Source organism: Elgaria multicarinata, chromosome 11, assembly GCF_023053635.1.
Source record: "Elgaria multicarinata webbii isolate HBS135686 ecotype San Diego chromosome 11, rElgMul1.1.pri, whole genome shotgun sequence".
Classification (NCBI taxonomy): Eukaryota; Metazoa; Chordata; class Lepidosauria; order Squamata; family Anguidae; genus Elgaria; species Elgaria multicarinata.
Genome location: NC_086181.1, coordinates 9,927,907 through 9,954,493, shown reverse-complemented (window position 1 = coordinate 9,954,493; position 26,587 = coordinate 9,927,907). Strand labels below are relative to the sequence as shown.

General features: G+C 43.8%; 1 protein-coding gene across 4 annotated transcripts in view; it reads right to left on the bottom strand.

Moving 5' to 3' along the window:
- STAT3 (signal transducer and activator of transcription 3) overlaps positions 1-26,587 on the bottom strand; it is a 284,749-nt gene that overhangs the window by 11,240 nt on the left and 246,922 nt on the right. For 3 of the 4 annotated variants that reach the window (XM_063138754.1, XM_063138753.1, XM_063138756.1), the window contains exons 2-10: positions 14,501-14,642; positions 12,756-12,900; positions 9,267-9,365; positions 5,930-6,025; positions 5,753-5,834; positions 4,162-4,256; positions 2,351-2,502; positions 1,155-1,313; positions 500-592 (exon numbers count right to left, since the gene is read on the bottom strand). In XM_063138754.1, coding sequence (XP_062994824.1) covers positions 500-592; positions 1,155-1,313; positions 2,351-2,502; positions 4,162-4,256; positions 5,753-5,834; positions 5,930-6,025; positions 9,267-9,365; positions 12,756-12,900; positions 14,501-14,628 — 1,049 coding nt within the window. In that variant the 5' untranslated portion in view covers positions 14,629-14,642. Of the gene's footprint in view, positions 1-499; positions 593-1,154; positions 1,314-2,350; positions 2,503-4,161; positions 4,257-5,752; positions 5,835-5,929; positions 6,026-9,266; positions 9,366-12,755; positions 12,901-14,500; positions 14,643-15,270; positions 15,291-26,587 lie in introns of those variants that run through there. The other variant, XM_063138755.1, reaches the window with a different exon arrangement.

Genomic DNA, 26,587 nt, shown 5'->3' with positions numbered 1-26,587 from the left:
TGGCAAGAGCGCTGGGATAACATCAAGCAGAAACTGATACTAGTTTCATTGCATACTGCCAGTCATCTAACAAGAGAGATTCATTTTAAGCACCGCTGTATGTGTCCCACAATTCTTCAGTTTTGCTGTGCAAATGCAGAACTAGGCACTGAGCGTGGATTCAGCGACTTGAAAATATCATTGTTTAAAAAAGCAAGTTGTTGGACCTCATGGCAGCAGCAATAGGCTTGAAAATGTCTGGGCAATGACTGGTGGGGTCTGCATAGCTCTCTGCCCCTCCCCAAGCCTTGCAGTACTGGAATATGTTTTGAAAACCAAGGAAATTTACCTGCGTAATTTATTCAAGTTGCAGAACTTAGCTTTTCTGGTGCAGAATTTAGCTTACCCCAATGCAGAATTTTAACCAGAGAATGTACACAGGCTTGCTTACAGCTACCTCATTCTCAACTCTCTCCCCCACTCTAAATGTATCTATATAAGAATGCAGGCAACAACTTACCGGACTTTTGTTGTGAACTGAACCCCAGTTTTGATCACCAGTGGACGATCTGGGTGCATTGGCATACAGGGCTGCCGCTCCACCACAAATGCACTACAAGGAGAGAGAAAAGAGAGTCATGGCAATTGGGGTGTGGGTGGGGTGGGGAGAGGTGGCTGCCAAAACTTCCAGTCTCAGCAAAAGGCTCCAAGATGTATCCATGCAACTAAGGGTGCCGGAGAATTTCGTTTGGTCTGCATTTTTAAACAAACCAATCTAATTCGCATTTCTTGGAATAATACATAGATCAGAACACAGTTATCCTTTGGCTTTCACACTTCGAGTTTTGTGATGCAGCTGAAAAAAATAGGACCAAGATGCATATCAAAACGCATATTTTGGGGGGAAATGTATAAAAGAAAGTGTTGTTGTTTTTAGGAAAAATGCATTCAAGAAAGGGTCTTTTAGGAAAAATGTGTAAAAGAAAGTGCCTTTTAGGGGGAAATGTGCACAAAACCAATTTGGACTTTGATGCATTAAAAAAAACAAAAAACCAGAGTGATGCCGGAGCGGGACTGTATGAGCTTATGAATGAACACATGCAAAATTGACCCAGACCTCCTCCACCACCCGCACAGGGCTGTGCTTCCCCACACAAAAGAACGACAGGCAACACCTCTTCATGAGGTTCCTGAATAACTCCACGATGCGCTCCTCCAGCAAGGGCCGGTGCTGAACGATGGGGTCGCCCTTGTAGGAGACCTTCTGCTGGAGCTCCTCAAGTTTCTTGATCTGCTGACGTGTCTGAAGCTGCGACTCGGCCAGGGACGTTATCCTGGGACAAGGGAGAAGAAGGGAGCTGAGCACAACTGGGATTTTTTATTTATTAAAAAAAAAAGCACCCAACCATGTTCATTAATTTTATTGACAATAATTATATACCGCTCCACATCCAAAGCTTTTGGAGCTGTGAACATTTTAGGCCCATGTGGAACCACCAGGATCATGCCCTCTGATGACCCTCAGCGACTGGTCGTGTTGGCAACAGAGAAAGTGCTCTATCGGGTATCCTGGTCCCATGTTATTTAGGGCTTTTGTACACTGGTACCAAAACTTTAAACCTGGCCCAGTAGCAAATAGGCAGCCAGTGCTGTTCCCTCAGCAAAGGGGCTGAAAAGGGGCAACTCCGGACAACAGCTAAGCTGCTACATTCTGCACTAGTCCCACACAGAGCGCACTGCAGTAACTCAGGTGTTGAAGTTTCTAATGCTTGTGCCACCGTGGCCAAGCTATCCCTGTCCAGGCGAAGCCGTAGCTGGTGAACCAGCTGAAGCCGATAAAATGTTAACCCAACCTTATCTCAACATTTCATTTGATCAGCTATGGCTTGAACTTAGAACTGCCATCTTCTGGTTTCCAACCTGATCCATAGGAGTTGGGCCATCAGTGGGGGTCAGGCTCTCCTCAGCCCTAGGCAACATGGACAATAGTCAGGGATGATGAGAGCAGTGGTCCAACAACATCCGGAGAGCCACAGGTTCCTCATCCCAGATCTAACCCTGATATTGTCCCCTCTGAGGAGCAGCAAATCTCCAGGGATCAGATCTTAAATGGGTGCATGTGCGCTGTGTCTCCTCCTCTTGCAACGGAGAAACTTTCCCCTATAGGGAAACTGCACTTTCGACAGCCCTCCCTGTTTGATCCTCCACAATAGGATAATTAACCACTCCATGCACTGCAACACCAACACCATCTCTCCTGCTCTGAGGCATATTAGAAAGAAACCAAACTCTCATTCTGCAACATTGTGCAAAGAGAACAGGCCGACCAGCCCAAAAAAACAGATGAGCAGCCCAGCCAGCAAGCTCTCACCAGTTCTCTAGGCGGTCGAGACAGATGTTGGGTGGGCCACCGATGCACGCGATCTGCTGCCTCCTCTTCCAGTCAGCCAACTCCTCGTCAACCAGCGTCTTCTGCACGTACTCCATGGCCGAAAGGAGCCCGGCCAGCTCACTTACAATCCCCTAAGCAAGGAAGGAACAGGCACACGGAGGGCTCTCTACTGCTTCATTCATTTGGATAACGCATACCCTGTGCTTTCTGTCTTAGAAGAGATACTCCAGGCTGCTTGTATCATCCTTCTCCAACCTGGTGCTCTCCAGATGTGTCCAACTGCAACTAGGAGTTGTAGTCTAACACATCTGGAAGGCTCCAGGTTGGAGAAGGCTGGCTTACAATCCTGCAGCAAAAAGTGCAAACCCATCTCCATGTGGACAAACCCAATGGGAAAACGGTCCTCCAAGTCCTTTCAGTGACGTGTGCTCCAGCTACCTGATCCTCTACCTTCTATTCTTCTTTAGACGTTGCCAATCCTTTCTCCTTAATAGCCCCCTCTCCTATTCTTTCCCTGCCACTGATGTAGTGCAGCAGAGCTCACAGGGATGCAGCAGCACCAGCACTTTTGGATTAGCAGGAACATTGACACGATCTGCCACCATCCTCACCCCACTCCCTCAGAATGCCCTGTCTCCTCTGAGTTTAGCTATAATCCTTACAGTAGTTGGGGGTGGGTGGGATGAATTGCCCCAGCAACGATTTATAACGCACAAGTATTTTGGGCTGACTTGGTCTTGAATGGACAATTAAGACCCATTACAGCTTTACAAAAGACCCGCTCGAGATGCAAATGGCTAGAACTTGTTGACATGGATCAACTTGTTGAGCTGCCTGCATTTCTGGACTCCCCTTGGGGGCGCGGCTATGAGGACTGTTACGATGAGCGCTTGCACTTCAAAATTTACTACTGTTCCCTGCCAAACCACTATGTCAAGCTCTTAAAATCACATCCCCCCCTCTTTAAATTATGCACTTTAGCAACTCCCCAACCTTTCCCCATGAACCCCCCTCCGTCAACTATTCTGGAAGCACCCATATACACTCATCATTCAAGGAACACAAAAATAGCGAACATTTGCATGAGAAAGAGAGGAACGCTAGAGACAGAGCTTTTGTATCAACCGAAACCACCTTAAACATAACGGGCTGGATCCAGACTTAAGTCGTACTTAAGGTTCTATGCACTGAAATCAATGAGATTCAAGTTGACCATGACTTGAGTCCCACTGATTTCAACGGGTCTGCTGTAAGTATGACTAAGTCTGGACCCCAAACGTTTTAAATGGAACCAGTTCATACGTTCAGCAGTGAATCACCCAGCAATGGGACACTGCTTGCGTGACTCAGCCCTGTTAGAGAGGCAATGCCCAATGGGCATCTCCCGCTCTGCTTGCTATGAGCTTCAGTGATGAATATGTTCAACTTTGCCAAAGCCCGACACTCTTCTCCAGAGCCCACGAGCTGCAAAACTGGACGTGTCCCTGTATTGTTTGCCTTTCTGGAGTGCAGAAAGCAGACTACTGTGAGTGCAGTGGTGCTACCGCAAAGCCCTGGACAGTTCAGCTGAGGGTGCCTGAAACTGAAGAAGAGTAGAAGGCCATTTCTGCACCTGCCTTTTTTCCAGGGATCATCCCAGGATCATTCCTGTGCATGCAAATGACACACAGGGGATCCCGGGAGCAGGCAGGGACGACCCCTCCATTTGCCTGGGATAATCCTTAGGTGTAGAAAGGGCCTAAGAGGAGGAGAAATGAGGGGAGGGAGCCTTCTCACAAGTCAACCCTTACCCTCCGCATCTGATCTAGCGCCGAGAGCATTTGCTCCAGCTGCTGCATCTTCTGCCGCGTCACCGCCTGGTTGTTCCCATTCATATCCTGTATGTCTGAGGGGAGGAAAGAAGAGGAAATGCTTTAGAATTCAGTGTTCTTGTAACTTCTTGGATTACAACAACACCTGAAGTTGTGTAACTTCTTGCACAACTTTACATGGCAACCCTAATTCTTATTTCAGGTAAATAAGCATCGTGCGCCTGTTTAGCACTCTATTGCCAACTTAGTTGTTTCTGCATGTCCATGTGGTGGGTTTTTTTTGCTTTGGATTTGGGTTTTTTCAATGGTTACCTTTTCCCTCACGTTCAATTTAAGAACCTGTAACTTACCTTCAAAAGTATTCATTCTCTAGCTCCTGCCCATCTTTCATCTCTGGGGAGTATAGAGAAATCAGTCTTTACATGCTTCTGGTCCTCGGTGTTTGACAAACACTGCATTTCTCCTCTATTCTATTTCCGTGCTGTTTCCTATTATTGCTCCTTATTATTGCTCCTTTTCTATTATTGCTCCTTTCCTATTATTGCTCCTTATTATTGCTCCTTTTCTATTATCGCTCCTTTTCTATTATTGCTCTACTTGCATCTATCTATCTATCTGTACTTGCTGATTCTCACTCAGGGGTCTTTCCCATTCCTACCTGAACTGGGACTTTTTGCATGCACAGCATGTGGCTCTATCACTGAATTACGGTCCTTCCCTTGTAAGACCATCAGGCAGGCCCTGTCTGTTCATGAGTTTTGTACAGCACCTTTTTTTAAAGACACGCTTCATAATTTTTTTAAAAAAAAGTCATTTTAAGTGCAATTTGTAAGGCTGTTAGATGTCGCATTGCTGAAGAAGAATTACAAAGGCTTCTCCAAAGCGACATCTTGCTTATCAACAGACACAGAAGAAAAGGAGCATAAATATTTGATGCTGAATTCCACCTGTTACTTAAGAAAAATGTTCAGTTTCAGTCCTTACAGTTATGAAGGTATTTATTTATTTATTATGCTGAGAAATGCACAGGCTGTGTCTAGAGAATCCTCAGCCACCAGCGAGGACCTGGGCAGGGAAATCGAGTGGCCAGTGGATAAGGTTGCAGTCCGCTGCACAGCTTATTGCCACAGAGTATGTCAGCGATTGGCAACCTGATGCCCTCCAGATGTTTTGATTGAAATCTCCCATCACCACCAGCCATCATGACCAATGATCAGTGATGTTGACAGCTGTAGTCCAAAAAGCTGGAGACTATCAGGTTGCTTACCCCTCAAGTAAGTTATGAAAACAAATATATGCACATTTTTAGAAGGTATTCGGGTTGCAAACTTTTTGAAACACAAATCACACATAGCCCTATGTATGGCAAATCCAGGAGACTATGGGTCTCAATTTCAAGTTCCTAGTAAGAACTCGAGCCTCTGCAAAAGTTCCCTCTGCCTTTGATTGTTGAATGAGTTCCCTTTTGCCCAAGACTTGAGGCTGCAGGTGGAAGTTTCTCCACCTGTCAACTGTCTGCGATGGATAAATCTTTCTTGTTGCCAGGCGCTTCCAACAAGCTCCAACTCACCGCCTTGACTCTTCAAAGTCTTGTAGTTGAAGTCAAAGTCATCCTGGAGGTTTTCCACCACTTTCATCTTTTGCTCCAGGTCCTTCAAGACAATCAGAAAAATTGTCCGGGGTTACAATGCTGGAACAAATTGGAAAGTTGGGACTAAGGAAGCAAGAGCGTGGCCTCTCCACCTACCTGCACCCTCTTTCTCACATCTTGCAAGTGTTGCTCTAGCATCTGTTGCTTTTCTGTTACAACGGAAGCTGTAGGATGGTTTGCCTGCCCTCCTTGCTGCAGTACAGCAGGGAAGGGGAATGGTGGGGTGGGGGAGAAGACAAGAAGGAAAAGCATTATACAGAAGGCCCTGTTATGTCGCACCACCAAAATGTTTTGATTGGAGGAAATGTGGGGCAGGGACTTTTCTGTGACAGCACCCTGGTTCTGGAATTCTCTCCCAAAGAAGGTGAGACCAGCCCCATCCCTGATGGCAGTTAGGCAGGCAGAAAATGTATTTATTCCACTTGGCTTTTTAATAATTTTTAGTATGTGATTGAATGTTTTATCTCTGCTCCAATCACATATTAAAAATCATGGCCTTATAGGCCCCTTCCAACTCTACTATTCTATGATTCTAAGACTTTAGCTATTTATGCTGTTTTATAGAAAATTAACAAAGAACAGGAGGAAGTTGGTTTCAAAATAATTAGAAAAGCAATTTTGCCCTAACTCATACAAAATTTTAAATTGCTCCCCAAATTGTAAATGATACTAAACCCAATATAGAATAAAAATGCTCCAATTTTCAATAAACATGTTGTATAATTGCTGACCTTCTCTAACTCTAACAAAATAATCCATCTAATTACATCTTCCTGCATTTCCTGCATATATTTATTATGGTTGGATTGCATTAGCTCCTCTAATTAGAAGCGTTCCATATACCTAAGTACCTATTTGAACCAAACATATTTTTGCCATTCTATCCTTATCTTTTCCAAATTACATCCTCGCCATTCATTTAGCTAAAATATTCTCTTCTGGTGGATTCTCTGAAACAATGAACTTAATGGGATTTACTTCTGAGTAGGCATGCATAGGGTTACACTGTATAACAGTTACGGTCTCCTAAAATTGCCTTAGGAGTATTTAAACATTTGTGTGTTTTTTTTAAGTGGAGGAACTAGGTTTTTACTTTGTATAATTTCAGTAAAGTAACAAATGGTTTGTCCAGTTTATTTCTTTTTTGAAACACCTTTTGTTTATGAAAGTGTAAGATTTCCTACATCTGAATGCAATTTAACAAAATTTAATGCTTTTCCTTTTCTTTCTGGCTCTTTATAAACTTCCCCAGATCATGTTTTCTCCAACTGTTTAATCTAGGATGATCTCTCTATTACATTTTGCTCTCTTTTCTTTTATAAGAAAGAGCTCATTCAAAACAAATATGCCTCTTATTACTGCTTTTGATGTTTCCTAAATTGTAACACAGGAAAATTAAAATGAGATATTAACCTGAAAAATCCTCATCAAGATTATGGTTAAATCTTAGATAATTTCTTCAATCTGAAACACCAGTTTATTCAAATGCCATTGTTCCATTTCTCTGTGACATTTCCTCCCAATATCCGTTCTAAGTAGAGCAGGATATAATTGCAATTCCATGAAAATTTCCTTAATTTTCTCATGTCACCATGAGAGTTACAAGTCAATACATGAGTAAGAGTTCTTAGAAACAGATAAAAGGTATAATCTCTTACAGATGGATTGAAATGTTGCCAAGTTTCTATTAAAAAGTTGTTTTTTAAAAAAAGTTTTTAATTTTTAATTTTTTTTTTTTTAGCAAATGGCCTGAAATACTGCCCATACAGCTGGATCTCATCTATTTCAAGGGAGACAATGGGAAAATAATATTTCTATCTGGTCAACATCTAGTTTTTAAATAGGAGACATATTTGGAACTAAGCAGAGACTAACATGCCAGCAACTTTGTCTCCATTAACCCATTCCTGGCACAGGCTGAGATGCCGGGAAACCTTTCCCCAACCCAGAGCCCTTGGACTACAACTTCCACAATCCCTGGACAGCATGGCCAACATATCGGGGGGGGGGGGGGGGCTCCAAGTTGAGGAAGCTTGCAGAGGGCTTTTTGACTCACAGTATGTGTGTGTGTGTGTGTGCGCGCGCGCACACACATGCGCACGTACGTGAACAGGGGGTGAGGAGGGAGAGTCTTCTCTGCATGAAGTGATTGAGCTGCTCAATGTCAGACACAGGCAAAACTCTTTGGATCAGTTTCCCCCCTCACCTCCACCAGAGCAGCATGTTTCTCTCTTAATGCCAGGGGTGGGCAATACGTGGCCCACTGCAACCCCAAATTCATTTTTGGGAAAACAAATGTTTTGAAAACATTTTCTGTGTATGGAAAAAACAAAGAACAAGCCATCCATAGTGGCTACGGAGCACCAAAAGGGTCAAAATTAGCTTATTTGCAAGTTGATGTTGATGTCTTCATTTCTCTGTAACCACCAGAGATGCCATTTTTATTTTGTTGGCACCTGTGCGGAAGTGTTTCAGCCTGTGCGGGACTGAGACAGGGAAATAATCCTTAGACGTCCTGAAGTTGCCATCTCCTGCTTTATGCACCTTAGCTGCTCAGCTTACAAGCGAACTAAGACCTGGAATACATTTACTATGGGAGCATCTATCCCAGGGATGCTTGTGTGGATTTGTGCGGTGGGGTGGTGGTGGTTTGAAAGTGAAACTATCGAGTCTCCAGCCAAGAAGATGACATGGAGAAAGTGAGGTATCTGAGATAACGGCACAGAGGAGCATGGGTTGGTCATGGTGTGTTCACACACACACACACACCTGTCAAGGAGATCCATCACCTACTCTTTGTTTTTACACTGACTTTGCTGGCAACTGCCTTAGAGTAGGGGTGGGCAACCTTTTGGAGCTCGAGAGCCACATGGGGAAATGGCTAGTGGGTGGGGGCTCCATTTGCCTACCCACACACACAGACTTCCATGCACATTCCCTCCGCCCCATCTCAGCACATAGGGATGGGGAGGTTTTAAACTCTCCTCCACGCATGCTGTATTGGTGCCTCCTCCTCTCTCAATTCTGCTGGAAGCTGACTGGCTCTCTTCACACGCCTCGTTTCAACACAGAATCAGTCTCCTGAGAGCCCAGCAAACAGCTGCTTGGTGGCCTTATGGGAGCCCAATTCTGCTGGGAAACAGAGCACAGGGGGACAATTCTCATCCCCTGCTGTGTTTCCCAGCATTTCCCCCAGTTGTGCTAGCAAACAGGGCACCGAGAGAGCGTCAACTCCACACACCCTCTTCTCTTGCACAATTATGTCAGTGGCAGCAGCAGTAGAGGAGGGAATTGGGAGCCAGGGCACCAGTGACAGGCCGCATAGGTGGCCTCTGATGGCCACATATGGTTCGGGGGTTGCCCAGCCCTGCCTTACAGGAACAGATAGGGACAGCAAGGGAAACAACTGAAGGCAGACAGCACCACCTCTCACCTGTGCCGCTGTCGCTGCCGTCTGCAGCAGCCGATTCTCCTCCCAGAGGCAACGGGCCACAATCCGGGCAATCTCCATCGGCTTCTCCAGGTACCTGCTCTGTAAAGAGAATCAGAAACCAAATAAATGCGCAGGCAGGTGCCAGGGCCAATGCACAGTGAAATTTTCAAGGGCAAGCCTCACCCCTCTTTCCAGTCGGCCCCCTTCAACTCCTAGGAACCACTATGCTGGATCAGACCCTGAGTCCACCGAGTCCAGCTTTTCCCCTCTGAGACTGGATGTCAGCCATGTTTCTGGGAAGCTCAATGGCTGGACATGATGGCGAGGGCGTCCTCCGGTTGTGTGCCACCAAAACCGGCAATTCAGCAGTATGCTCCCACTCCCCATCACATGGGAGCTCCTAGGTTGTTGTTTCCAGTGAGGAGTTAAAGTAAGGAGGAAGGTTGCCCCTTACGCCAAAGCCCGAATGCTAAGTTATCCCCCATGATTTAAAGAATATAGCGACAGGGCATTGACTTCCTCTTCCATGCAAGGCAGAGGGTGCTGGTTTCAGATTCAGAACAGCTGGTGGAAAACATGCCAGGCGCCGAGCAAGAGTAGCTGAGAATTTATGTCCCACTGGATGTCATCGTAAAAGTTAAAATAAGCCAGGCATGGGTCGTGTTCCCAGCTCAGGACTCAGCATCTCCTTAACCTGAATATTAGGGCTGCCCAGACCATAACTTTAGATTATTCCATCCTAGATTTGGAAGGAGGGGGCAGGTGAAGCAAAAAAGGGAGACAGATTCTGCCTTGATAAGACTGTTCTCACATATGTCCACAAGTGTCATTGTCTGGCTTCATCTTAGAATTAGGAAAATCGCTAAACCAATTCCCAAAAATCTTGTGGATAGTTGAAACTTTTTTTAATTTTTTAATTCTGTTTTGAATGTGGAGACACCCTGTTTGCTCTACTGCTTATTAACTCAGCCTTTCCTAACCTGGTGCTCTCCAGACGTGTTGGGTTACAGATCCCAGCATACCCCAGCCAGCCATAGGCAACACTGGGATTTTTTGTTTTTAATTGTTTTACTTTTCTGTAACCTACTCTCACAGTCCTTTTGGACTGAAAACATCAGAATATTACAATATTCCAAATAATACACTTCATTCTAAGCAGATCTGTGCATGTGCACAATCTGACATCCTGAACTCTGCATTGCTGCTTTGTTGTCTGAATAGTGTGTGCCAATCACATGCACTTTTCATTCACTTCCTTGGCTCTGCTGGGGACTTCCTCTGCTGGGAAAATACAGCATTTGCAGCTCTTTTGTCTGGAGTGCCAAGGGCAAAACAGGAATGATGGGGGCAAAGGGTGGGAAGTGGGTACCAAGAATAGGAACGAGGATCTCTACTGAGCATCACAATTTGACAACCCCCTCAACTCAGCAGATGGCCCATTCAAACCTGCTTCTGGTGTCAAAGTTTTAAAGATGTCCTACTTGGCTTCCACGTTGTTTTTAAATATCCATGAGGGCTAGAAACATGCTATTTTAAAAAACAAAAGCTGTGAGTCTAAGATTCTGCAAGATCAATTAGATGTGACATGAAAGGATGCAACCTCTAATTTATGGCTTTGAAGGTTCCTAAATTAATTCTTTTCTTTTAATTTTTTTTATCCAACTTTTCACCAGGATTGGCTTTCAAAGCAAAGTTTACAATCCATCACATGTATGGGTATGGTGGAGAGAATGGGACAAGAGGAATGTTTGCTCACTGGTTTAGCTTCCTGGTTTTATTTTTGTTCTCCTTGTAGCTTGAGATGCTATTACCATATGCTGGTTGGCTAGAATACTTTTTTTAAAAAAAATGCAAGCGCCCATCACCACCACCACCACCATCATCAACAACAACAACAGGAAGCCACAGTCTGAATTCTGATGACATGTAAAGAGTCTGCATTCTTCTCCACAATAACAAAAGTTTCAACAAATACTCCAGCATCTGTTTAGAGTAGGGATGCAAAACCTCTAGCCTGTAAGCCTAATCCGGCATGTGGAGGTTCTGCATTTGGTCCACACAAACTCCTTGGGTTTCTCTAGGGGGTGGAACTTGTCCCCTAGAGGAATCCCCATTTGTTATCTCCAATCTGAGGTTGGAGATAACAGTGGGGACATTGGCAGTAGAAGACTTAGTCATCGCTGGGAGGAGCAGCTGCTCTTCCCAGCACTGGCCAAGACTTTTTGCCAAGCCCATTTCTCTGTTCTCAGAGTGGGGAAAGGTAAAATGGGTGGTGTGCATCATGATGTCAAGTGGTGTGGCCACACCCACTGAGGTCATTCAGCCCATGGAGCGCCTGGTATGGGCAATTCAGCCCGTGACCCAAGAAATAGTCTTTCACCCCTGTGTTAGGACCTGGCAGAATGTGAAGACGCTGGCATTGTCAGCTACTAGAGATGGTGGTTGAGGGAGCACCTTAGATGCAAGTCCATCACTCTCACCCCCCACCTTCCAGCTGCTACTGACCATTAAATGCTGGGAAAACAAACAAAAGTGACTCAAAATCACAAAAGGGCCTATGTATTTTGTGCCAGCCTGCCCAATGTTTCAGATTAACTCCTTCCTCAGGGGCTACCTGTGCTGTCAAAACCTCCTTGTCACTACAAAATAAACAGGCCCTTTTGTGATCGTGGGTCACTTTTGCTTTTTGGCTACTTGGTTCCTTCCTATTTTTTGTCTGTGTTATGTGCTGGGCACTGTAGTGTGAGTGTGCCTGATGATACAGGCTTCTTCCCTGGAGCTGCACCTCAAGAAAAAAACACAAAGTGGGCAGAGCAGATGACCTTCCTTGGGAGAGATCCATTGGCTGTAAAGAGCCTGGTGGAGTTTCTCTGAGAAAAGCATGAAGCATGAGCTGGTTGGGGGTGGGTGGGGGGGAAGGAATGCTTGCTAATACATAATGATTGTCTCACATTCAGAATCTCTGGCTATGATGCAACAAGCAGTACTAGATAAGTTTTATCAGCAGTTCATTTAACCCAACAAGTAGCTGATGTACTGCTCTGGCTGAGCTGTGAGTCAGGAGGCCCTTGGTTTATTTTATTCATTTGTTAAATTTCTATCCCGCTTTTCCACCAAATGTCAACTCTGCCATAAACACACTAGGTGGGTGGGAGCTCACGCAAGCTTCTCTCTCGGTCAGCGTCCCACCATGTCAAATATCCAAATGTCAAATATGGTTATCAAGAGTCATTTCCCTGCAACTTCAAGCTTCTTTAAATGTAAAGGATTCAACCTGGAACCACCCACTGTACAGAGGAGACTAAACAGGACAGAGCAAGGAATCACTTCTCTCTCTCTCTCTCTTGCACGTGTGTTTCAAGATGACCAAGGCCATCATTCCCAGGCATCAGGCACTCCTCCTGCCTGGAACATTTATGCTTTGGTTGGTGTTCATGGGCTCACATATCATGAGGCCTCCCAACACCAAGTTCTACCCGTCATCCCCACCTGCAGGAACTGCTTGATCCGCCGCAGGTTGTGCTGGTAGAGAACGTTGGATTCCTGTAGGAAGCGGCTGTACTGCTGGTCAATTTCACCCAGGAGGTTGTGGAAAACCAAGGTGGCGTGGGACTCCTTGCTGGCGGCATAGGCCCTGAACAGATGGGGAAGCAGGTGTTGGAAAGAGAGGAGAAGGGAAACAGATTTACAGAACAGCCTTTAGAACAGGATCCCTGAAGTCAAGAATCTCCTCTCAGTCTAATTCTGCAAAGGTTGTTTAATTAATTTCAGGAAGCTTCTGATGGTTTTCAAAAGGCAAAAGTGGTTTCTGTGAATTTCCAGAGAGGTTTGTAATCACCATTCCGGAAATTCAAGAGTGAACACCCATGGAGGGGAAATACTCAGAACTCTCAACATTCCAGCCATCTCCAGCATTGCATTTTTTAAAAAAGTTAAATTACAGGATCCCACTTGGAAAATCATGACGTGACAATGAAGTCTAATGGTTTAAGCATCTAGGTCGTCAACTGCTAGCCTTTGGGCAAAATCTGACCTCCTAAGAAATTTTGTCTGGCCCCTAACATCACTACAAAATATTAATCAACTTGTGGTTAAAAAAAATGACAGAAAAAGGTATTCAAGTTGTAAGAAAAAAAAGGCGGGAAACCTCCATGTTTTTGGCTCTGCCCCTACCAGCTGTGGTCCCTGAGAGATTACCTCAGAGGGAACCCTCAATAGAAACAGTTTTCCCAGGTGGGCTTTAAACTGATAGATAGCACCCAGTGGAGCCTGGTGGATCCGATGACAGTGGGGCAGTTTCAGACCTTGCACAGCTCATTTAGAGTCCTGACTCATTCTGACTAAAACCCAGAGCGGATTCACCTTCCCACTGATATCAGAGCCACCAGCCTCCATAGATGGCATGGCCTAATGAAGGAGCTTAGCCACATGTAAGGAGGTCAGTTTGCACAGCCTACAACTCCCATCATCCCAGACCATTGACCATGCTAACAGGGCATGATGGGAATTGCAGCACAACAGCATCCGTCGAACCACAATTTGCATAGCGGATACCAGTGCTGGATTTAGGAACAAGCCAAGTAAACTATGGCTTAGAGCATGATATTATGACGGACCTCTAAATACGTTGGCAAGAAGATTTATTAGCTTTGGCTTAGATATGTTGGAAAGTGTGGTGAGAGTTACAGCAGAGTTGCCTTATATAGAGAAAGTGTAGCAACACAGCATTTAGTATCGAAGAAAAAGCGCAGACCAGAGCCCATTTAAAAGAAGTTCACATCAACTTACTTTATTAATCCTTTTATACACATTTTCTGAGAAGGCTATCTAACACTATTTAACTACAAACGCCACCCTAACGCTGGGTGGTACCCTTTTGTTACCATTTTTATTATAATATATACTTTCCCTCTCTTTATTTTTATGGTACGGGGCCTCTGAATCTTGACATGGCTTAGGGCCTCAGTGTGTCTTAATTTGACTCTGCACAATATATATCTGACCTCTGGACCATTGTTTGAAGAACTGGGTGCTTCCCTGAGAAGGGGGAGGCCGGCTGGCCTTGATCAAGTGTTGTAAAACATCCTTCATGTCCTGTACAACAAAATCTGTTTCTATCAAAACTTCCTTCTTTATCTTCCTCAAGGCTGACTGGAAGGGTTCTAGCATGCAAGAGAACGACCTCGCTCAAACCCGGCCAATGCGCACAGACTCTGAGACGTTTGGTTGCTCACCAGTCCTGGCTCTCTATCCAGGGTGCAAGGAATTGCCGCAGCTCCATCGGAAAGCTGTCACTGTAGAGCTGGTGGAGCTGCTCCAAATACCGGGTGTCCAGCTGCTGCAATTGGTTCCACTGTGCCATCTTCGCAGCTGACTCTGGAAACACATAAAAGTTATTTACATGAATAGCCTGTCAGGTGAACCAAGCTACTACAATAAATAACAACAACAGCAACATTTGTTATTATTTATTAATTAAATGCAAATAAAACAAAAACAAATATACAATGAAAAGAGAGGTCGGACATTTATACTGCCCATTCATAAATGCAACTTCTCATCTACGTGCTTTGAATGGCCAAATTCAACCACATCCAATTCTTTTTCTCCTCCTTATTCATAAGGATTAGCTCAGTTGTAGCTTTTTAACAATCCAAAATCCTGCTTAATCTTTACACCAAGCCCGAGTCTTGGTGCGTGTGTGCATGTACGTGTTTGTAATGTCAATTTATACATTAGTCTTATCTGTCACCTTTTCACTTTTTGTTCTTCTGGTGAGAGCCCTGCCCATGTTTTCCAATGCCTTACGACCAATATCTGTTGCAGTAAACAACGAATTACCCACTGTTTCTGGTGTCCCTGCCCCCATCTACAACAACTTTCTCCAGAAGCAGTATTAACACGTGGTTTGCATCCAGTAATATGAGATAGACATCTGATGTGCAAAAGTGCAACAGAAAGAGGACTTTTAAGCTTCTGAGAAATGGAAAACTACTGTTTCTACCTTTGAAGGTTTATTAGAGGATACATCAGACCTCAGGGTCATTCCATGACATTCTGCTGCCTGAGGTGGAAGACAAAATTGTATCCCCCTCCCCCACCCATTCTACACACATCCAAACTGGCAGCTGAATTTCTAGTGACAGAACAATGGGGGAAACCCAATAGAAGACTTACTTAGAGTATACTCATTGAAATGAGTAGAACTTATGACTAACTTAAGTCCCATTCATTGCAATGAATCCACGTAAGTAGCACTTACGTTGGATTTTACCCAGGGCTACCACACCTGAGGGCAGCGGGACAGCTGAGGGCACAAGGGGCAGACCACATTGTATACACAGCTCTGTCCTCTTAACACCTTGTCACGGTTTCACTCACTTACCCCTCACCACCCAATCTGCTGCCTCACTCTTCCTAACGGTACAGCCAGTGGTGCAGTGGAAATTTCTGAAGTGCAAGTGCTCATCCTGACAGTCCCGGTAGCCATCCCACCCCCTCCGCAGGAATGTCACAAAGTGCACTAACTCATATCAACACAGCAGTTCTAGCGGTTTTTCTCTCCACCAGGAGCAGATCCTTTGTGAAGCAAATGGGTCAGAGTTGCCCTTTCCAAACAAACCCAACCCGAAATACTTTGCGGTACACAAAGGGAACAATATATAGTTGCCAGGAGAATTCACACGTACACATGCATGCATGCACACTCCAAAATACTGTGAGGAATACAGCTGAACTGAGGGAATTTTGAGGTGGAGTAGATTAGGAGGGGGCAGTGTCACTGCTGATCAAGAACTGTCAGTGTTGTGTAACCTGAAAGGCCCAGCTCCACTATACCACTGGGTAGGGGCGGCCCTATCAGCCCTACTTCATAACCCTCATTAGAACACCTCCACTTCTATGCTTCAAAAATGGCTTAGATATCCTACATAACTCCTGTATTCTTTTAATGAGCCAGTGTTGTGTAGCTGGGAGTTGGGAGATCCAGGTTCTAGTCCCCACTCAGCCATGAAGCTCACTGGGTGACTTTGGGCCAGTCACTGACTCTCAGCCCAACCTACCTCACAGGGTTGTAGTTGTGAGGATAAAAACGGAGAGGATTATGTATACCACTCTGGGTTCCTTGAGGAAAAAAATGGTGGGATGTACATGTAATAAATAAAAATAAATAAATTCTAGACTTTCACTATTGTTCAGGAAATATATGAAAAGGTTCAGTAGGAAACTTGATTTAAATCAGTGATTTAAATTGACCTTTTTTCTTGCTGATTTAAATCAATCCACCCTTTGCAGAACTTTGAAGTCTGTTTTCGTTGAAGTTCAGAATATAAAGAATCCCTATACATATGAATAGCAGTAATCCACTTTAGCCAGATACATCAACTATTGCAATTGGTATCCTGGGAGTACCTGTTTAATTACTCCCTTTTTGTATTGATTGCTGGGGCTGGGAGCCCAATGAGTGCAGAACATGATCAGTAGCTAGGAAACTGAGTATCACTTGGAAAAATAAACAGAAAGTCTAGTGGAGTGTTCTGCTTCATCTCCTTACAGATTCCTGTATCTTGGACAAGGGCTAAGATTTTCCTTAATAGCACTATTAGGGGAGATGACATTTTATTACTGGTCCCACTTGCTATAACAAATACTTCACTTTTATAGATAGCACACAAAAGGTTGAAAACGTTTCACCGATTTCTCTCCCAGTATCTCAGACTTCCAGTAAATTAGGTAAACATTATCCCTATATTAGAGAGGGGGAGGAAGAGGGACTGAAGTGGAGAGAACAACAGCTTTCCTGAGGGTGACAGAGTTCATGGCTGAGGTGAAATTTGGTCTGGGAATTTCCTGGACACCAAGCTAAATTATTTGGGTAACAATCAGGACAAAAGGTTTCAAACTCAGGCAGGGAGCAGGGAAAGCTCTTACACTAGGACTAAATTTTGTGAGGTAACCAACCATGGCTACTTTCTTTACGTGCAGAAACAGGCATTAGCGCAGTTGGTTAAAAAATCCAATGGTTTGGTTAAAGTGCAGCTGGTGTGGTATGATCCAAGGGGGTTCTGATTAAACTACTGTAGCTCATCCCAAACCCTTGCTTTTGGGGCCATTAGTCAAGCTACGACAGAGCTCTACTGCTCTGAATTCAGTCAACCAGCCTTCCAGATGTTTTGACCCTGACTCCCAGCATTCCCTATCAAGCATGTCCGACACACCTGAAGGGCACAAAGATGGGAAAGGCTGCCATCGAATAGAAAAGTATATTCTTATTTTAAAAAGAAGAGTCTGAATTCCTGCCCCACTCTTTGTTGTAAAAAGAGAACTAGCGCTTAAACGATCTGATAAATTCAGTCCATATGTGTTCTTGGAAGGAAGGAAGGATGGACCTGGGGATTACTGACACCAAAAAGGCAAAGTCCAGAGTAATTCATACAAGTGTAGTGGAACTTTCTGTTGCTCTTAAGAGCTTATGGTAGCTCTATCGCTTATGGGCTTCCATTTTAGTACTTAGAAGTGAGCCAATGCCTCATTTCAGAGCCAATGCAAATTCAGAAGAAGAGGCTATATAAAGACTCGTGGGTTGTTGTAGAACCGTGGTTAAGAGTTTGAGCTAGGAAGTCCCCATTCCAAATTTTGTCTCTGCTGTGAGCTCAATAGTTGACCTTAGGCACATTACTCTTTTCTCTCAGCCTCCCACCTGCGCTATGGGGATAATACAACATGGGTCTACCATAAAGCAAGGCTGGGCAGAAAGTAGCTCTCCAGATGGGGATGCAGGAGAAATTTGAGACGGACTAAATAAATGAGTTCAGAATTCGAAGAATCCGACCTGTGGAATCTGCTGTGGACCAGCCTCCTCAGGCCACATGGAGTCTGTGGACTTCAGGATGGGGTGTTGTTGCTTTTTACTTTGCCAAAATTTAAACAAATTCATTCGCAGGAAAATATGCACGTTTCTGCTGAGACATATGCCATGGTGGAAAATATATGTGGGGAAAAGTCAAATGGAATCTGGAATAACACGCTAAATGTTACATATTAACTTAAATTATGTAAATTGTTGCAAGCTTTCTAATGGAATTATGGTATAACAGGGAGGAAATTCAAACCCATCTGTGAATGGACACTGGAACAACAACACTGCACAATCCATTAAACACCTGGGGGATGGATTTCACAAAATCTGGACATCCCTATCTCCAGATGATTTGGACTTCAAATCTCAGGATTCTTGACCATTGGCCATGTTGTCAGGGACTTCTAAGTGTTGAAGTCCAAAACATCTGGAGATTTTCCTTCTGCCCATAAATGCTATACAGGAGTGCTGAAAGGATATTACTGAAATAAATAATTGACATGGCCTTCTTAGTGGCTGCTCCCAGACTCTGGAACTTCCTAGGGAAGCTAGCTTGGATCTCCTTCCGCCGACAGGCAAAGCCATTTTTATTTAGGCAGGCCTTTGGCATGCACGCCAGTCTGTTGCGGAGGATGTTTAAACAGGTTAGGTGTGGTCTATTTCATTGTTATGATTTGTTCTTATCTTTTGAGGGTCCCCCCCCTCTGTATTTTACTATTGCTAGCCACCTTGAGTGCCACTTTGGACAAAAAGGCAGGATATAAACATAATAAATAAAATAAATACTTGTTTTCAATACTCCAGAAGTGCAAAACAAATGCTAAGTATTATTAGAAGGAAAGCACAGCTACCATCAGCCTCGCTGAGAGGCCATCTACATTGGGCTTCGCCTCTCCTCCAACTGTCATGTATCTGCCATTCCATCAGGCTATAGCAGGAAGAGGGATTGGAGGGAGGGCCAGCTCAGCTGAGAGAACATTTTTTCACTCCTGCTCCTCTCTTTGAGCCATTTCCATTCCAGCTGGCTGTGTTAAGAAGGCTAACAACCTCGGCGGCATTACACCAACACAGCTGTTTCTTATAACATCCAGAATTGGAGTCTGAATTTTCTGGTTTTCCTCTTCCCTCCCATCCCTTTTTTCTTTTGTGTTGTGTCTTTTTAAAGTATCTTGGTTTTATTTATCTGTAAGCTGGATGAAGAGCAGGGTGAAAAAGCCTTAAACACACAAAGAAACAAGTAAATAAGTATTTATTACATAAATCATTCCATCAGTGTGGCAGTTTTTGCCAAGATATATTTAGGCTGGTCCCATCAGCTGCCAAAACATAAATTAAAATGAGAGATGGTAATGAGATAATTAGATATAGAATCACTTGCTTGGCACATACTCAAGCAACAAACTGATCCAAATTTGCCAAACGGCAGCATTTCTTAGGAACATTTGACAGATTTTCGTTTCAGCAAGCGTCTCCTGGCTTTGGTTCATGCCAACGTTGGTCTTGAGAACACAGCTATTTTAAAACACTGTGGAAGACTGCATTTTGTACGTATGAGTCTGGGGTGACAAAAGAATCCATGCATCATTTGCAGGAATCTTCCTTTCAGGTATCAGCCAGGAGGAAATTGTTCACATTTCTTCTGGATAATTCATCCAGTGAGCCTCCACAAATTAATTATAAGATGAATGGAAAAGACACAGATACTAGTGTTGCTAGGGTTACTGTGGCAGCTATTCAAATAATAAGAAACATTATTCATTTAGACCACAAAGCATAACAGAACTGCACAAAATAGAGACACACAAATCTTAAAACTTGCCAACCACCATCCTGAGTTGAAGAGCTGAAGTTCTTACTGTGCTGTAAGCTGAACTTTAGAGGCACTTCAAGTGCACCCGATACCCAACGTCATTACAGGGACAAGCTTCTGCTCACCCATGTCAATACTGAGTCAGACCACTGATCCATCTAGGCCAGCTCTTTAGGGTTTCAGGCAGGACTTTTCCCAACCCTACCTGGAGATGCAGAGGACTGAACCAGGGACCTTCTGCACACCAAGCACTGAGTAGGTTTTAACTGATTCTCATCGCCTGGCATTCTTCTCAAAAGCCATCCTCTGGCATCTCCCTTGTAAAACAGGAAAAGGGCTTACAGTAAATGTAGGAGGCAGAGCCTGCTGGGAATAGCCTCAGAGACAAGGAAGTAGCTGCTTTCACATTTGTTCTATGCATATGTCATTTGGAAGCAGACTACAGAAGTTAGGAAATGTAGCAGAATGCTACTTGTTGACATCTGAATTGGCTCTTTTTTGACAGAGAGGCAAAGAAGAAAACTTTCAAGCAATCTGGTCTAAGTTTATTAAGATGTTTGCTTTATAATTATGTATTTTTAGAATATTTTTCTTCCTCTTTTTAATATTTTATCCAGATAATAGATATTCGGTTTACAGCCTTTGTTAATTTAGATTACATTGTCATTCAATACTTGTGATACTTTGAAATTGATATTTGCATTTAGCTTCCCCACCCCCCACCCCTTTGAATCTTTTTTTCTGTGTGTTCAATATAGGTTGCTGTTTTTAAAGAGTGCTATTTGTATGTTCCCGTTTACCCATTTCCAAGGGTAAAGAATCAAATAAAATACTTCACAAAAAAGATTTTCATTTCCATCTCAAAAAAGAAAGAAAAATGGCCAGGTTTGGCAGTTGGATTCTCTTTGTGGCCCTGGAATGGAAAGTGAAAGAAGTTTGCACTGCGGATCAGAAAATGCTTTTGATTCCCCATTAGGGAACAGAATGTGAGGAGTTAAAAACACATTGCCTCAATCTGTGAGAAATGTGTTTTTCATGAAAGCAAAAGTACTGCAAAGAACAGCCAGAGTGGAGGGGCAGCGGTGAAGAAACTAAAGAACTAGGACTTGCCATGGTTTGAAAAAGTCTAACACAAGTGACAGGTGATCACACAGAGGGAACACACACACACACACACACACACACACACACACACACACACACACAAGAAACTCACCACCCAGACATACGAAAAGTGGGAGGGAATGTGAATTTTATGCAACTTGCTGTTAGTCATCAGAAACTACAATGAACCCAGGGAATGCATCTCAGGAACCTTTTATCAACATCCCCCCTCCATCGCCCAGTCCAATCACTTGCCGAAAAACACCAGGAAACGTTTCTGAACCAACTAGCCAAGATTCTCGACAGCATGTATGTTTGGACAAAGCAGAATAGAACACAGCTGCCTTGGTTTTGCAACAAAAGCAGAAGTGGAAGAGAAAATGCAATCACTATGGCTATATACAATGCTTCCTTCTTCTGCACATACACTCTACCACAGGAATGGGCAGACTGGGGTCCATTGGTAGATCTCTGGGTGATTCCCGATAGATTTGCATGGGCTTCTGACTTCCAATTATGTTTAACAATAACAGCAACTAAAAAGCTTCACCACGCAGATGGAACCAAAGGAAGACTGTGTTTTTGTATAAAAGGATTTGCAAGCATGGTTCTGGTGTTGATCACAAATTCTTGGGCTGAGCATATGCTAAGAGATATCCTGGTCCTTAATTATTAGCTTATGCTTGTCCATCTGAGCCACTATTTTGCACCTGGTGGACTTCAAAGTGCTGGGGTGGTTCCTGCACCTGGTAGTCTCCCCCACACCTGGTCTACCACTACTCTTCCTCCACAATTACATCAGATACTGGGTGTAAGCAACCAAGGATGATTATTATCACTGTGTTCTACTTGTGATCTTCTCCCCAATGGATCAAAAGCTGAACATGCTGGCTTAGCTAGACTTGTGATCTAATCCATCAATCCTTTTGTGTGTGCGCCCTCATCCAATTAATTCACTTTTGTATACTACACACACAGCTTGAAGGATGGTTGATTATGTTCAATTATGATTGCTAAGGATGGAAAGTAGGAAAGAAGGGGCTTTAAAACAAACAAAAAAAGGAAGTCAGACACACCAAGAACAAATGGAAGTGCTACCCTATACAGTGGTTCCCAAAGTGGGCGGTATTGCTCCCTTGGGGGCAGTGGGATTGCATGGGGGGGGGGGCGTTAAGAGGGAAGCGGATGGCAGGGGGGCGCTCGAGGTGGTCTTTTCCGTACCAGGAATTTTGGTTACAGAAGGAAATTTCTGATCGCTCTCCTGCACTATGGAGAGTGGTTCAGAAGCTCCTGGTTGCATTTCCAACATCATATTTGGTGGAATGTGGTTTTAGTGTGGTCTGCCTACTTCTCTCCAAGCAAAGAAATCGACTCCAGATTACTAAACATGGTGGTTTAAGACTCATGTTAAGTGACTTTAAACCAGACGTTGGGAAACTGGTATCACTTCATCACACCCATCCATCACATTAAGAATTTACAGAATAGTGAGGTACTCTATCCAAGTTACTAAATGCGATATCTAATATTCTTGCTAAATGACTATCAGACATTGAAAAGATGATATCACTGGATCAAGTTCATCAATTATGCTTAATTGAATAAACTAAAAAAATGTAATTGGGTTTTGAATAAATATTCAATTAATTGTTACTGTTTTGAATTTTATTATTATCTTCCTTAGTTGAAAACCGCTGTTCTGAATAATGATTTTTATAGTGTAGGGTAGGGGGCACTGGGCATGAGTTTGTGGAACCAAGGGGGCGGTTACCTGAAAAAGTTTGGGAACCACTGCCGTATACGATACTGAACATATTGAATATTCTAACTACATCTCCCTTCTGGAAACATTTCCTGTGCACATGGCCAGGCAGCTTCGTCTTCAGTTCAACTCAAAAGCTGATCAGATTTTTCATCGGTTTCACAAACTACTGCAGGGGGAAGGATGGGGGGAGCAAAACTCAGCCTCCAAAGCAAGTGCTGGGAGAGCTACAGCAAAGAAATGAAAACAAAAACGTTTGCTTCCCCTGCTGGGTAGGTGTTTCCTCCACAGGAAGAACACCCAGCCTGTCAACCTCACCATGTTCTGATGAGAAGCGTTAACACACAGCCCTGAGCTTTTGGTAGAAAGTGGTGAATGACACAAGACTAACACATAATAAAAATGACACCTAGGCCTGTGAGTTAATCCCTACATGGACATCCAGCAAAGAAAAAGCAGCAAGAATGGCATTCCTGCAGCTGTGGGACTGCCATTCTGACTCTATTTTGGACAGAATTGTAAGAATGCCAGAGACCACATTTATTTTATTTTTAAATCTGCATATCTTGCTTTGCTTTATCACATAAAAATTCAAAGAGGCATAGATACAAGTTTTAATACAAAAACAGAAAAAAACGTATTATCAATAACAAGCACTTCTCTCATACAAACAGAATTTGAGACGCCAAGATGGCACATGTACTGGAATCTGCCACTGAAAGCAAAAGCTTCACACTGACCCTGTTCAGATGTAATGGCAGCAAACCGTGGGTGAATTAAGAAGTAATTCTAGGTTAATTGTAGGTTGTTTAACCCACAAATAACCTATAGTTTGCACATCATGAAGCAACCTCTGAATTGGGTTGACTGGAGACCGATCATGTAAAGTGGCAGCAACATGCGTCAAGCCATGTTATTTCTGAACCGGATCATTATTTCAAGGTAAAGCGAAGCCTGGAAGAAAGACACAGGTTTGGGATTCCCTCAGGAAGAAACTTAGTGAGCACCTTGCAATTAAAAACTGTACGAGAAACATTCGAAATCTCCCTCTGCAGTTGTAGCACAGCACTTGCAGTCTACACCCTCTGGCACCATAGCAGTAGTAGAAACAGGGTCTGTCTTAAAAACAGACCCACGTTAACATATAAATATGTTGATGTGCTTATATTGCATAATTTATTATGCTCCTACTAGCCAGAGTTGCCCAAAGAGCAAAACAAGACACTTCCTGTTTTAGGAAATAAATCGAAAACATATGAAACACAATGATAGAAAAATGTAAGAAAATAAGACGTAAAATACTACAGGATTCTGAGAGTTCAACAAGCATTGCTCATACTATCTCAAGACCACCATTAGCGCACTAGAGAACAGACAGTAGGGATTGGATCCAGGATCTGCAAAGGGAAAAGAACTTCTGTGAGAGGAAGGGCTCGGTTCAGAGAAGATTCCCCTGCTCAATTTTGGGGATTCTCCTCCCCAAGCACAACTGTTTTCTTGTCCCCCTCTGATCAACTGAGTAATCATTTAAAAAAAGTGGGCATTTGCGCACATTTCACATGGCCAAGAAAATGTGGAGAGAAAAAATCACAGTCCCATTTTTGCGCAAAAAAAGAAAAATGGTTCCAACTGCAATCAGGATGGGAATCAGAGTAGGGACAAGGGATTCTGCCATGAAGTGGGATACTGGGTGGAGACGGCTGGAGGACCGAGGGGGAAGGAGTGGAGTCAACCCACGCCAACCCTGATGGCCTGTCAGGCACACCAACCACGGCACTGTGGGTTGTTCACAAAACAACACACAGCACGTAGCTTGTCACTCATCGTGGACTGGAGTGTCGCGCAAACCTGTTCTCTGTGTAACCGTTTTCAGGAGGAGGCCGAAGGTGCTGCCGTGGGAAGGAGAACAAGGAACTTCACTTCCGCTAACACAGTTGATGCAGCATAAATGTGGATCCAACCCCAGCTCAATAACATGAAAGCTGAGATTATCGTGAATGTGAACTCTGTATCTGGTGCCAAGTTTACTTGCCTTGGTGAAGCACAATCTGTTCCAAGAAAGCAAGTTTAGGTGCGGTTTGTAATTCAACAGCCATTTGCATCCAGTGTTGTTGTTGTTGTTTTAAAAAACCAATCTTTTTTAATTATTGAAAATTATTGCTTCAGGCTAACAAGAAAGCAAGTTGCCCAAGAGTGTTTTGACTATAATAGTTGGCATTAAGGAAAGGAAAGGAAGTCAGATAGTTGGAAAAGAACTGCTGATGTCAGCAACGGAAGATGCGTTCACTCCCAAGATAGAGCTGATCTCTGCTGTAGTCCCACTCGGACCACAACGTTTAATCATATCCTATACACACTTACTTGGAAGCAAGTCACATTGATCCCAATGGGGCTTTCTTCTGAGCAGACACATGATGGATTGCTCTGTTACTCCAATTAATCAGCAGCAGATCTCCACACACCACACACACCATTTTAATTATTATTAATACAAGTACTTCCAAAAATGCAGGGTTTGGGAAGTACTTGTATCACAGAAGAGGCATGTCCTCACCCTTAGTCATAGGATGGGGTGCTTCTTCCAAGAGGAAGCCTGTCATGATGTGTGTTGCATAAATTAACGAAATATGCTTTTTTCTACTTCATTCATAAGCAAATGCATGGAGATTGAATTGACTGATTCAGCCTTCCCTGGACCTATGCTCTCCAGATGTGTAGGACCAGTTCCTACCATCCCCAAACAGCACAATCATGCTTGCTGGGGAGATGGGACTTGTAGTCCAACACATCTAGAGAGGCTGGATTAAAGGAGCAACCCTAAACTCATAGGGAGAGCAGCTGTGGGGTGGTTTGATGTGGTAAATCTGCTGCAGAAGTCCTTCGTAGATGCCCACAGAAAGCCCCAGAAGTAGTAGGGCCAAATATATGGCATGCCAGGGTTGACCAAAGAGCCACAGAATCCGAGTCCCCCTTGCTCCCCTGAGATGCCCGGCCCCAAAATGAGCTGACAACTAAACCACCCTTGGAGCTGGTGTGGGGAATTCCACCCCTCCCCCACTGCTGTCAATGGGAGGATTTAAAAACACACTTCCCAGAAAACAGCAGGGAAAACAGGGAGAAGCCCCCCTCCCCACTTCCTATCCTGGCCAGACATGGGAAGTGGTGGTTCATCCACCACGGATCCTCACTCCCATAGGATCACGATGCCCAACCCTAAGTTAGTCCTCTCATTGATTTCAATGAAACTTAAGTTAGTCATGCCTAACTTGTCCCATGGATTTCAAAGCAGTCTTCCCCAACCTGGTGCCCTCCAGATGTTTTGGACTTCAACTCCCATCACCCCCAACCAACATGGCCAATGGTCAGGAATCTTGGGAGATGACACCAGGCCCCAAAATAGGGACTAACTGGACTAAAGCATAACTATATTAGCATGGATCCAGTTTATATGTTTTAGGCTACAGCCCAATAGCTTGAACTCATTGGAACGTACTTCTAAGATGAAGTAGACACGTATGCTTAGGATTGCATTGTGGTTAACTAACATTTCTTTAATCAGATGACACCCAATATTAGATTATCTCAGCATTCTCTGGTATGGTTTCTAACACGTTGGCTTTGTTTCCTACTCCTCGTTTGTCCCCACACTAGTTGTTACGCATTTCCTGTATATAGACACACCTTCTCTTCTCCGGGTCAGTGGGTTGTACTTCATATTTAGCACATCATAGAATTTTTTAAACCAATAATGATGTGCACAGACTGCTGTGCATCACTGCAGACACCCA